This window comes from Cariama cristata, unplaced genomic scaffold, assembly GCF_000690535.1.
Source record: "Cariama cristata isolate BGI_N322 unplaced genomic scaffold, ASM69053v1 scaffold5490, whole genome shotgun sequence".
In the NCBI taxonomy this organism is placed as follows: Eukaryota; Metazoa; Chordata; class Aves; order Cariamiformes; family Cariamidae; genus Cariama; species Cariama cristata.
The window spans coordinates 8,014-20,491 of record NW_009596248.1 but is presented as its reverse complement, the minus strand read 5'-3'; the positions used below and the strand labels follow the sequence as shown (position 1 = coordinate 20,491).

Genomic DNA, 12,478 nt, shown 5'->3' with positions numbered 1-12,478 from the left:
GTAGAAGCTGTTTCCTGGAGCATTATCTGCTTTTTCCATGCAAAACAGTACAAACGCAGGCACTGTTATTTAAAGCAGTGTTCTAGTGCATGCTGTCTACCATACCCAAACTTTCTAAGGCTTGCTGGGTTTCATGTTTATTTTTAAACTTGATCCAACAAATTTTATGGGTTTTATGAGGTTTTATCTATGTAAAAAAAGTCTAGTTTTCAAATGGATATGCTATAGTGCAACTTTGCAATAAGATGATAAATTCAATATTCTTACCACATAGCAAATAATAATTCTGAATTATCAGATTTAATTTAGTAAATATTGAGGGAAAGCAGCTAAGAAAATGACTGACAAGTTTCAAAGAGTTTTTAAAAATTATTTTTGTGTTTCTTTTAAATAGAATCGTAAGTAAATTAAGTCAAGACATAAACAGAAATGAAGGGAGGCTATCTTTCTTTCCAAAATGGTAAGTAAAACAATTCAGCTTTCTTCTTCAAAACTTTCAGAGATATCTTTTCTGGACTGTTTTCCATTTGGTCAATAATACCTGGATCAGAAGGACAGCCTGGAAATTATCTAAACTAAAACTCTTGTTTTGTTAATGTTATCTGTTAAGAATAGCAAAAGCCTGAGCCCATGAACACCCTAGATACTTCTACCATGTCCAGAACCAAGTAACATACAAATTTCATACAATTTTCCACCCAAGTAAATTAATCTTTAGGAAGGCTATAAAGCCTAGGTACATATTATTGCATTAATAAAACATCATTAATGCATTTCACAGATCTACACATCATTAGACTTTTTAGTACTTTATGACTTATCATTGAATATAATATTCTTGCTGCAGAAAAAGAGCAAAAATTGCAAGAACATTGCATGAGAAAATAACAGTTTATATTCATCTATAATGAAAATCTAAGTCTAGTCTACATAACATGGTTTTATGTCATCTGATAACATGATTTTGCAACTTTGCATTAACTAGAGTTCAAAACTAGAATTGAAAACCATAAAAATATTTATCAACCCTACAAATATTTATAAACCTGACTTTCAGCAGCTTGAATGGAATTAGCAGAGAAAGTTTCTATTTTCAGGACTGGGGCTGCTGGTAAATTTATTTACTGAGTCCCCTTCTTTCTAAACACTTGACCTCACTGACTTGAATTTTTGTCAAGACAGTTTAGCTTACATTAGGATCCTATGTGCGAAATATGAAGTAGTGTGGTTTTGGCATTTTGGGTGGAGTTAAACTCACCTATATAAGCTTCATTGTACTGTTAAAGCTAGCTATTACCTTTATTCACACTAGATTTTAGTATGCTTAAAATATTTAAGAACTGCAAATGGAAGGAATTTATTTGTTTGTGTCTTTGTTGTAGGGCCCAAACACAAAAATGTCCGGAAAATCCAGGTAAGTGTGTACTGGCAGATAGTCTCTAACAACAAAAAGTGTTTAAAAATATTAAAACATTAAGTTAATCCTTGCAGGGCAGAGTAAATGGGGGATGGGGGGAAACTGAAAACAAGAAACACGAAAAGATGAGAGCACAAAGAAGTTGCAAAAAGAATAGTTATAGAACAAGTAAAAAAAAATATTTTTAACATAGAAAAGATGGCGAAGAAAAGCAAGAGCAGAGACAATTACCTGAGCATTCCCAAACTGCCTTTCTTGAGCCCCATACATAGTATCAGTGCTTATATATTTCTGTTCCAACACTTCTGCCCCCTGCCCCACCCCTAGCAGCACCCAATATTAGAGGGGTAAGCTTCTAGATGTCTGCCATGTTCTGAATTTTTATTTTTAGTTTTCTTAATAGGCCATGAGCACTTAAAACTTCTGCAAGCTACCATGTTCCCCCACTCCTATTGAAATAAAAAAAACCCTTTTGCTATGAAAGCCGAAATTCTATTAAACAAAGAGATAAGAAATCTGTGCTCATTCTGAAAGCATTCTGCTTCAAATTATATTTAAAACTGGAAGTGCAGGACAAACTTGAAGTGGCAGCACATATATCACCTCATACAAGGATAGCTGTACTCTTAGTTTTGAATCAGAATGTTACTTGCAGTACTTTTCATGCCTACCTGCCTGCCTTTAAAAGTCCTGCCTTGTTCCTGTGATGTAGAATTGCAGTTCAGAACCGATCTGGGATTTGTTGTGTCCTTTTTGTCTAGTTATGTCTTGATAGTTTACAGTTGTACATGCTAAGAAGTCTGTGGTTATGCCTCTTTACACAGGGTACAGTCAAGAAGATGGTGGCTGGTCTTCATTTGTGAGTATCAGGATTCACAAAACCTACTAGTCAAATGGATTACCTCTTCTGTGAGGTCTGTCATTTCTTGCATTATCTCCTTTGGGCAGCAGGGATGGAGTGAGCAATGGCAGGGGGTGTTAGGATGAGGAGAAAGAGAAGTAGGAGCATGAAGGATGGGAGTAGCTGCATACAAACTTCTTCGCTGAGAAAAGGTTCTGCCCTGGAAATGCGAGGCAGAGTTTCAGAACGGCAGTCCTACACCACTGGCTCAGTAGAAGCTCACAGCCTACAACCAGGCCTCCACAGAACCCTAGCTGAATTTTATATACCTATTTCAAGCTCTTAAAAGAGGTGGCTAGTAAGGGAAAGGTTACTAAGTTATTCAATGGCAAATTCTTGCCATTTTATTCTCTAGAGTTGCTTTGTTGAAAAATCTAATTTTTTGAAGCCAACTAGACTGCCAAAGTTCCTTTTGCCTTTTGGCACAGGAAATGCATTGGTAAGGGTCATGAGGTGAAGCATACACAACTCAGCTAGCTAAATGAATAAGCTGACTGTTGCACAGCCCGGGTTTGTGAAGATCTCTTACATTGACCAGTGCCAATGCTTTTTTGCAAAAAATGGAGAGGGATTTTAAAAACCACTTGCTACTAAGTTTGCAGGAGATTTGCTGTCATTTTAGGATCACAAAAGGTAAAATAACCACCTATAGAGCACCTGGGCTCTACGGCAATACAGAGCTAGTCTGGAACTTTCAGCCAAGATACCAATGACGAATTGTACGTTCTTTTTCTTGTAAGCCTTAGCAGATTGCACAGAAGATGTGTGCAATGACCACTACCATCTTTTCACTGTGATCTTACTAGGTCCTGCAAGTTGTATGAAGCCGTTTTGGTTCCGGTCAGTGGAGGGCAACAAGACCCATATCAAAGACCTCATTTTTGCAGAAGCATTTTTACATAGTTGAGTTGCAGGCTGTAGAGTACATGCTATTAAGTAAGAACAAGTATCAACAACAAGTATCAACAGGTATCAGCTGCTGCTCCAATGTGTTTCTAGGAAGCACTGAATTGTTTGCTGGTGCCTAAAACAAAGGCACTATGCATTTCAATAAGCTATCACCTTATCTTGACCTTCCACTGCAATTACTGTTATAAAATACTACTAATTTCCTTTCTGAAGCTGTTGAGCACTGTACGCATTAATAAAATGCCGCTTCCTCTCCTCATTTTATTTCAACAGAGAATTTTTTCACTCAAACTGGTTTTAAAAACTTGATATCCTCCAGAGTGAAAATTACCACAGTGAAAGGCCACAAGGAAACGGCACTGAAGTGTTAAGTCTCCTGTTACAGCACCCATCTTTTCTGTACATTTGCCAGGATGAAGATGATGACTATGAAAGCCCTGATGATGACCAGGAAAAGGAAGATGATGCTGACTACGAATCACCAACAGAAGAACCTGAGGAAGGAGAACATGACAGTGATGGCTATGAGCCGCCTCCATCCAATAATGATGAAGCACACCACAATGTCATATTTCCTGCCAAGTCACTTGCAAACAACACAGATTATATAGGTAATTACTAAAAATTAAGTGTCATTAATAATTTGTAAATGGTATTTTCACACATTATCAACCTTATTTTAGGTGGCTGGTAATGGAACATAGAAGGTTTTTCCTTGAAGTCAACAGTGTAGTTCATGGACAAGATTTAGTGACACAGACTTACAGCATGTTGGTGGCTTTGTGACTGTTAAAGCTAAATTTTCTACTTCAGAGAAGCTCTGTTGGATTAAATATTAGATTTGTGCGATGTGTGCATTATTTAGCCTTTGGCTTGAATCTGCATGAAGTTAAACATGTGCATTAGCTTTAGTAGTGCAACCTTGAACAGAGCAACTTCTCATAACAGTGGCAAAAAGCTCTAGTGAAAATTGGGAAAAGAAAGAGATCGGCTTTCTTTGCCTGTCATTTTTTATGTCTCATTCTTCAGCAGCCTGCAGCTGTGGAGTCAAATACAGGAGTACAAAATTGCCATTTAGACTGGCTGGCGTTTCACACAGTCGCTGCATTGCAGTGAATGAAAACAAATGGTGTGGGCCTACAGACTAGCAGATGGAGTCACCTCACCACCAAAGGGACAGACGAGCCTGTAACTTCCAATACAACACTGATCATAAAGCAACTGTCCATTATATACTAAACCAATGTCGTTATGCTATCTTAAGTATGCAGGTTATTGCAAGGGCTTTTTTTCATAAAGATCTAATGAGAACAGAATAACCAAACTCCGTGTAGTTTTTTAGTTTGGGATTTTTGCTTTCTTTAGACAGACCTCCAACAACTAGATCATCACATCAGCCTCCAGTACCACCCCAGCGACCTGGCCCATCCCCAGTACCAGCCTCGTCTGGGGGAAGAGGTGCTTCTGTATGTTTCTTTCTTAATATTTCACCTATTTCCTTTGCCAATACCTTCTTAGAAGTCCAAGTGTAATGCCATTTTTATTCAGGTAGTGTATGTAGGGGAAGATTTTCAGCCATCAAAATAGATTTGAACTCTGTTACAGGGTGGCCATTTTTTCATGGAACAATTAAATTTTGTGGGAAAAATATATTAAATTATTTCACACTACTTGGCTGTTTCTTACATTGGAAATTTGTACCCACTTGTGAATGCCTTTCCCATACAAATTATAAATCTGTAATAGATGCCTCTTTGTTTCTTTAGTGATATTTGTAAAAAGAAAAAAAGGCTAAATCTTTCCAAGCTATACTTCTAGCAATTGTCCAGTTGAATTAAGACCACATAAAAGTATAAGGGACTGCATGATGAGAACCCTGATGACCCAGATTTTTTTTCTTTTTTTTTTGGTACTGCGAACACTTCAAAACTGAAAGCTATTGTGCTGTTTACAACTGGCACTATAGGTTTACTGTATGCCAGAACAGGTGTACATTACACCTACCCACGTACACAAATAAAGGTTATTTTAAGATATGATAGAAGGACTTTTTGTCTGACCCAGTGTCATAGTTCATATATATATGACTCTGAGGTGTCATGAGGTCTCAAGACCGCTGTCCTAAATTGCTGCTCTATTTTTTTTTTGAAAGAGAATGAACATTGGAAGGCATTTGTCTGGAGAAATCTAGGTTTAGATGCAAACATCTTTTGCAGCTGCTGGCAATCCAATGCTGTTTGACCCCAGCTCTCCCAGTAACAAACAGTCCTTTCACGCCCTGCCTCCATCAGCAATAGTCAGTAACACAGAGTTAATACATATTTCTCAACTTCAAATTTACATCCACTAATTTCAATACCAACTTGCAAAACTAACACCTGCTGCATTGAAGGAGCAAAGGTACAACAGCATTGTTGAAGTTCCTGTTTCTTTCCTTTGACAATACTCATGCCTTCCCCGGAGATAACATCCTGCTAGAATATTCCTTGTGAGACAAAACAGATGGAGGCAATTCCACATCTAACAAAACCCCATGTATGTAGGTCATCCTTTAGGAGTGTTAATGGCTCCTATCCTCCCTGCGCACAGCAGAGACCTGTTCCTTGTGCTGTACCAGAGACAAAGATTGGCAGATGTGGTGTGGTGGGGTTAATATACTAAAATTAAAATAGAAAGGTGAAGACACACTTTAACCACATGTAAAATATTTGTTTTAGCTGCCAGCTTTTCCTCCTCCACCAAGCAACAATGACTTGAGTAGAGACAGAAATATCAAGCCTTTGAAACGTAAGTACAGCTGGTTTTCTCTTTGTAAAGCTTTTCCCATGGGCTATATAGCACTTTGCTTTTGCCTGTATCTCCTAAGTTCCACTCTCTTCTACCTTTTATACAGAGGACTCACTTGTTATTCTAAGAAGTAACACCAGTTCATGGCTATGCCAAATAAAGATATATTGACCTATATTAGCAAACGATCTTACACAACTTTTGTGTTTAGCTCCAGCACCTTCTATAGACAGGAGCACAAAACCCCCACTGGATCGCCTTGCTCCACCGTTTGAAAGAGAAAGCCCAGTATCAGGTCAGTATTTGTTTATGCTAATATCAATGGGGTTTTTTTAATTATTCAAAATCATCAGTTTGAATATCATTCATGCAAAAGAACAAGGCTCAACCAAATGTACTGTAATCCAATCACATACAAGGTGATCTGTTTATGAATAAATAACCTGAGCAATACTTTTAAAGTGACAGAAATTGTGTCTAGAAAGTAGCAACCCTAGCTCAGGAATAGTTGAGCAGAAAGACATAAAGGTTTGATGTAATGCTTAAGTAAATTAATAAGGAAATATTTAGTAGGTTAAAAGAGGAAATAACTTTTGGCACCCAGACTTTAAAGTATGCTGAGAACTGAAAAAAAGATAGAAAAAAAATGGCATTTGTTTCAGATTTGAAAACCCTATTTTACAAAGAATCTAAAGAGACTACTCTTGATTTTTATTTATTATCTAAACATGTTCATCTGTTATATAACGGTATACAAGTATCCAGTAATTCAAAGTTGAAGCATAGAAAATATGACTGTAAAACATGCCACTTTGAAAATTTTAAAATTTTCCTTTAGTAAGATATATTGCAATTTTTCCATGTGTTGCAAAGCCAAAATATTTTTCTGGCTTACAACTCAGGAGGCCGAGTACTTCACTCTGCAAAATTCACTTTCAATAACATTCAAAACTTGTTTGTTTCATAGAAAGTTTAGTTAATTATCTTAACTTTCTTTTTTTCTAAATGTAAGCTTTTACTATTTTCAGGGAGGAAGCCAGGCTTTCCTGAAAAGGTAAGGTCTTTTTTGTTTGGTGCTTGTTGATGTTTGTCACCTATTTTGATACACTTACACATTCTCTTAACTATTGCTTGTTGTTTTACAGCCTCTGACTTCACAGCTAAGGTAAGAGTTTTGCCTCTGGAAATGAGACTCTCGATGCCAGTACTACCAAGTTATTTCTTAGTAAGCAGCTTTTTGCCTTTATTTCATCATCTTGCTCCTGCTTTAGATCCCTGGGGGAACAGCTAGCAATGATGCCTAAACCTCCTGTCCCACCAAGCGACAGATATGAAAGAGGCAATCCACCTCCTCTAAGGAAGCAAACCCCTGTAAAGTAAGTGTCCATTTAATTGAAATTTAATGAAGGATAAACAAAACTTAACAAAAATCTGGACAAGTAACACAGGATGGTATAATTTACTGCTGCTGCATGACAGCAGTGTCTGTGGATATCAAAGTTTTGCTTTATGAATATGCATGGCATGTGGTCTAAGCTACAGAAAAGTCTGAATGCAGAAAAAACCTCCCTCTCCAATCATATCTGAAACAGCCATTAAATAGGGCATGACTCACTTCCAAGTTGCACAAAGAAATATATGATCTGTATTTTTTCCACCAGATCAAGTTCTTGCTCTAGGGAACATTCTTTCATGAGTTCTATTGCTATGTTTTTTAGGATGTTAGCAAAAGAAAGCTTTACTTTCCTACCATTGATTTTACTACCCTGCAAAACTCCTTCTTAATAGCAAACAGCATTCTCTAGCAGAACTAGATCATTCTCTAGCATTTTCTAGATAACTTGTGGGCTGAACAGTGTGACTGATCTTAAAACAAAAAAATAAAGTAATTGAGATCTACTAATCAGCCAGGATAGTTTATCAGAAAACAAAGACTGGAAGGCTTATCATGTGCTCCAGCAATTTTGCCAAGTAAATGCATTCAAGGCTTGAAGTCTAATGTTTCATCATTCTAAAAACTTGTTTTAAACTCTGATCTTATAATCAATTCATCAGACATTTTCCTTGTTGATAGAATCAAGATGGGCTAAGGACTAGCATAACGTCTTAGATTGTGGCTGAAAATCAGAACCCTAGATATTTTTACGAGGAAAAAAAATTTCTGCATTCATTAGGTCTGTAAAACTTACTATAAATTCATGTCTTAGTTGAAAATAAGGCCTAATGCACAGGAAGTGAATGAGTAATATTCCACCTATGATTCATGTTTTGTTTTCTCTGTTTCATTTCAGGCAGGGATGGCCACCACACAAAAAAAATGGAGTAAGTATAGTCTCAAAGCAAATATTTAAAGGTATAGGGATTACAATAAAATAAAGTACCTGTATAAACTAATAATTCTAGAAATGGTAAACTTGTTTATCAGTTGTAATGAATACTCATGGATCTTTCACAGCACATGATTTCTTTTTAAACTGTTCTTCTATGTCAAACTCAGTTTATTCCCTGAGTACTTTATCTTAGATAACAGGAAGAATAAGGCCAGAACTTTTTTGTGACATAGGACAAGTGATTTTGCTTGCACTAGGTTTTGGGGTTTGGGTTTTTTTTTTCAGCTTAAGCTGACCTAAGGATTTCACTTTCAGATAACTCTGACCACCTACACTTACTGAAGGAATGAGGAAAGTTTACATCTGCTGAGAGTTTCTGACTACTCTGGGTCAAGATCCATTATGGGACATCTACCTGACAGCTTATTTATAGAGAATAGCTGCACCTTAGAGCAAGAACTTTAAAAATTATTTGGTGTTACATGAAGATAGAAACCCCAGCATTTTAGATGAAGGTGACAGTATAGATATTAGAGTCCTTGTACACTCAAAATTCACCAACTTCCAGGTTTTTGTTTTGTAAAATATTCCTAAGAACTGTGCTATAATATGTTGCTAATGTTTATTTTCTTTTGGTTCCCCAGGAAGAAGACGATAGTAAGTATTCCTACAGTGATTTTTCAAACTTAAAGTCTGTCTTTGTCTTAGTCCTGAAAAAAAGAAATGATCGCAGAGTTGTTTCTTTAGAGCCATTTCAAAAAGTCAGGTGTTATCTTGACAGGTTGTAGAATGCTTATAAAATACCTCATGCAGATTTATATATCAAAGCTGCAAAACACAGGAAATCAATAGCTAATAGCTTCCTTCAGTCAGCCAGTCACAAGACAGCAGGATTTCTTATTTTGAAACACACTACGTTTTAGAGATTTGTGATCTGCACACAGCGTCAAACAGCTAGGCATGTAAACCTGGTATCCTCCTAGTTTTCAACAAAACATTCAGTCAAACCTTGCTGGTACTAGTCTTCTGTGTAATGTTGTTTATTCTAATGAACAGAAGCAGAACTTGTTTCATGTAATAACAGTATTTATAAATTACTTCAGAATACTGGTTCCTAAAATTAAGTTGGTAAAATGATACCATAACAGAAGCAGAACATTTGGCCAAGTGTCTACAAGTTATCACTAGCTGTAAGACTCATAAAGAATAGGGCTATTTAAGCTGTGCAGAGCGCAGTTAATCTTTTCCCCTCTTACCAGCAGTTGAGGTCTGAGGACACTGCAGAAAGAAAATGTTTTCTTTTATGCTGTTGTTTATGATGATATGGGAGAAATCTCACAAAGGAATGAAGTTCAAAAAGGTAACCTCAAATCCACTATTTAGAGGCAATGTAACAGAGAACACATGGTTACGTACCACTTTCAGCTCTACTGCAGTTAAGGTATCAGAATTGTGGCTTATCCAAAACAGAAGTTAGAAAATGTAAATATGTAAATAATACTTAATTTAAAATTCTCAGTTGACCATATCAGTTTACAATCTGCAGCTAACGTATCAAGGACTTTTTATAGAACAGTGTACTCCACTATATTTATCCAATTAAACAGCAGTAATGTGACAGCATTTCTTCATTCTACCTCATTTAAGAATGTCTCATGTAAGTTTTAAGTTTCCTTCTTTTCTTCTCCACAGCTGCATCCCAAAGACCAGTGCCGCAGCTATCTTTGCCCCCATACAGCTCCAATACATTCCCATCCAAATCTGTCAAGCCTCCACCTAAGCCAGGATCCCACAGTATGCCTGGTGCAGAAAGGTTTGTTTCACCCATTATTGTGTCATTCCTTTTGAATCTCAATCTCTTCGCAATTTAGCAAATAATAGTATGTATGTGACTACAGGGTTCTCAGGCGAACACAAGGTAACTACTTGAAGTAGTCCATTATTTTTCAGGCTGTGCCCTTGCCTCCATTATGTGCTAATTTGTGTTGTTCCTAGTATCAAGGAGAAACCTTCATATCACTGAAGCTCTGTATTCAGTGAAGCAGACAGTGTACATCGGGCCATCAAGGAAAAAATGCAAATCTCTCAGTTTTATGTCAAGGAAGTATTTTAGGGCCTATATGGTACAATGCTTCCATTCTTGAGACATCTCTCCCATTGCCTGCAGGATCCATAAGAATGACAAGCCCTTTTGGGAAGGGATCACCTTCTCCTACAAAACTGTGCAGGATGTAGGTCAAAGAGGTCCTTCTTTAAAAGGATTCTGCACACTCTATGAGCCTAAGTGTTGGAGCTGTGACTACGATTTGCTTCAAAATGAAAAACCCCCACAACCTTCATTGGCTAGGGTTGAATCTGAAAGAATTCACCACCAATTTTACTGAATTTTACTCTAATAGTTAGTAGTTCCTATTTAAAATTGTGAACCTTGCTTCAACTATGATTTTTTCTAGCTTCAATTTCCAAATATTAGATTGTTATGTCTTCATTTGCTAGATGGAAGAGCCCTTAATTAAATTTTGACTTCTGATCTAGTGTGCAATAACTTAGCCTTTGATGAGTTAGAGTGGGCTCCTTGAGTCTAAGTCTGAAGTATATTTTCTAATCTCTGTATTTTTTTAGTGGCTCTGATGAATTCCTCCCGTTTCCCATCATCCTTTGAAACTGCTGACACCCCAGTAGAACAAATATCACAGTAGCAACAGCAAGGTCATATGCAAATACGAACTATTCCTATGATGAACACTTCTGCTTATATTCAAAGAGCGTTGCCAAATTTTGCTACAGCAGAGGCTCCCATTTGGCTGATTCTCTCCCATGAATCAAGTCGTGATAGGGTGTTTTTGTTCTGCAAACATAATTAACATATTAATCCCAGAGCTTTTTGTACAGTTCATTTAAGCAGAAGAGAAATATGAAATGTAAAGGAAAAGCATGCAGGCAGTTTGTTCCCAATTAGGTGAAGAAATTTAAAAAAATAAATAAATTAAAGATTAGACCTCTTCATTTTGAGAAGTTTTGGATGTGGGATCTAGGATTGGGCCATAAAAGGAAATTCTAGATTTTTTACCAAAAAACATAAAAATGAACCCAGGAGGGAAAGCATAGGCACATGGAAGAGTGATGATGCTGTGGATATGAGCTCTGTGCCACTGTCAGCTCAAAGCTCACAGAATCACAGAATGGTTGAGGTTGGCAGGGACCGCTGGATGTCATCTGGTCCAACCTTCCTGCTCAAGCAGGGTCACCTAGAGCAGGCTGCCCAGAACCATGTCCGGACGGCTTTTGAATATCTCCAAGAACAGAGACTCCACAACCTTTCTTGGCAACCTGCTCCAGTGCTCAGTTGCCCTCACAGTAAAAAAGTGTTTCCTGGTGTTCCGAGGCAGCCTCCTGTGTTTCAGTATGTGCACACTGCCTCTGGTCCTGTCACTGGGCACCACTGCAAAGCGCCTGGCTCTCCCTTCAGGTACTTATATGCATTAATAAGATCCCTCCTGAGCCTTCCCTTTCCAGGCTAAACAGTCCCAGCTCCCTCAGCCTTTCCTCATATGTGAGATGCTCCAGTCCCTTATCATGTTAGTGGCCATTCACTGGACTCTTTGTAGTAGCTCCACACCCACAGTCACAACATTAATGCTGAGAAACAGCATTTTCATCAACAATGTTATAGAAGCCACAAGAAAAATGACTCTGTAAGTGGAATCCCACAGAAAGAAACAGCTGTGTTGCCTGTGCTTCCTGCCTGAGGGGAATAAAGTGGTCATTCCCTGTGAAAACTCAACAAGCTGAAGTAGTTTTCTGCATTGATCCTGATACAGACGTCTTGGTGGCCCATTACTGATTCCCTCTACCTTATTCCCAGACACTGAGTTTCAGGTAAACTTAATGGTGGATCTGCTTACATAAAAAGAAGGAAAGAAAAACAAAAGGAAGAGAATGCTGTCCTCATCCTGCATAGGTCTCAAGAGGATCTCACGTTCTGTAAAACAGGCACAAAGTCCAGATCAGTTCTTCAGAACACAGAAATGTTGTATAACGAGGTTGTATTTATACTGACTACTTTTTTTTTTTTTTTAAACAGTGCTAGAAACCTGTCTTCAAGTGGCTCACTACCGCCACGCTTACATCCAG

General features: G+C 37.6%; 1 protein-coding gene across 1 annotated transcript in view; it reads left to right on the top strand.

Moving 5' to 3' along the window:
• LCP2 (lymphocyte cytosolic protein 2 (SH2 domain containing leukocyte protein of 76kDa)) overlaps positions 1-12,478 on the top strand; it is a 31,987-nt gene that overhangs the window by 15,501 nt on the left and 4,008 nt on the right. The window contains exons 4-17 of the mRNA XM_009705082.1: positions 395-460; positions 1,383-1,414; positions 2,242-2,276; positions 3,640-3,838; positions 4,593-4,693; positions 5,945-6,014; positions 6,226-6,309; positions 7,043-7,068; positions 7,160-7,179; positions 7,286-7,390; positions 8,306-8,336; positions 8,989-9,001; positions 10,037-10,157; positions 12,429-12,469. Coding sequence (XP_009703384.1) covers positions 395-460; positions 1,383-1,414; positions 2,242-2,276; positions 3,640-3,838; positions 4,593-4,693; positions 5,945-6,014; positions 6,226-6,309; positions 7,043-7,068; positions 7,160-7,179; positions 7,286-7,390; positions 8,306-8,336; positions 8,989-9,001; positions 10,037-10,157; positions 12,429-12,469 — 944 coding nt within the window. The remainder of the gene's footprint in view (positions 1-394; positions 461-1,382; positions 1,415-2,241; positions 2,277-3,639; positions 3,839-4,592; positions 4,694-5,944; positions 6,015-6,225; positions 6,310-7,042; positions 7,069-7,159; positions 7,180-7,285; positions 7,391-8,305; positions 8,337-8,988; positions 9,002-10,036; positions 10,158-12,428; positions 12,470-12,478) is intronic.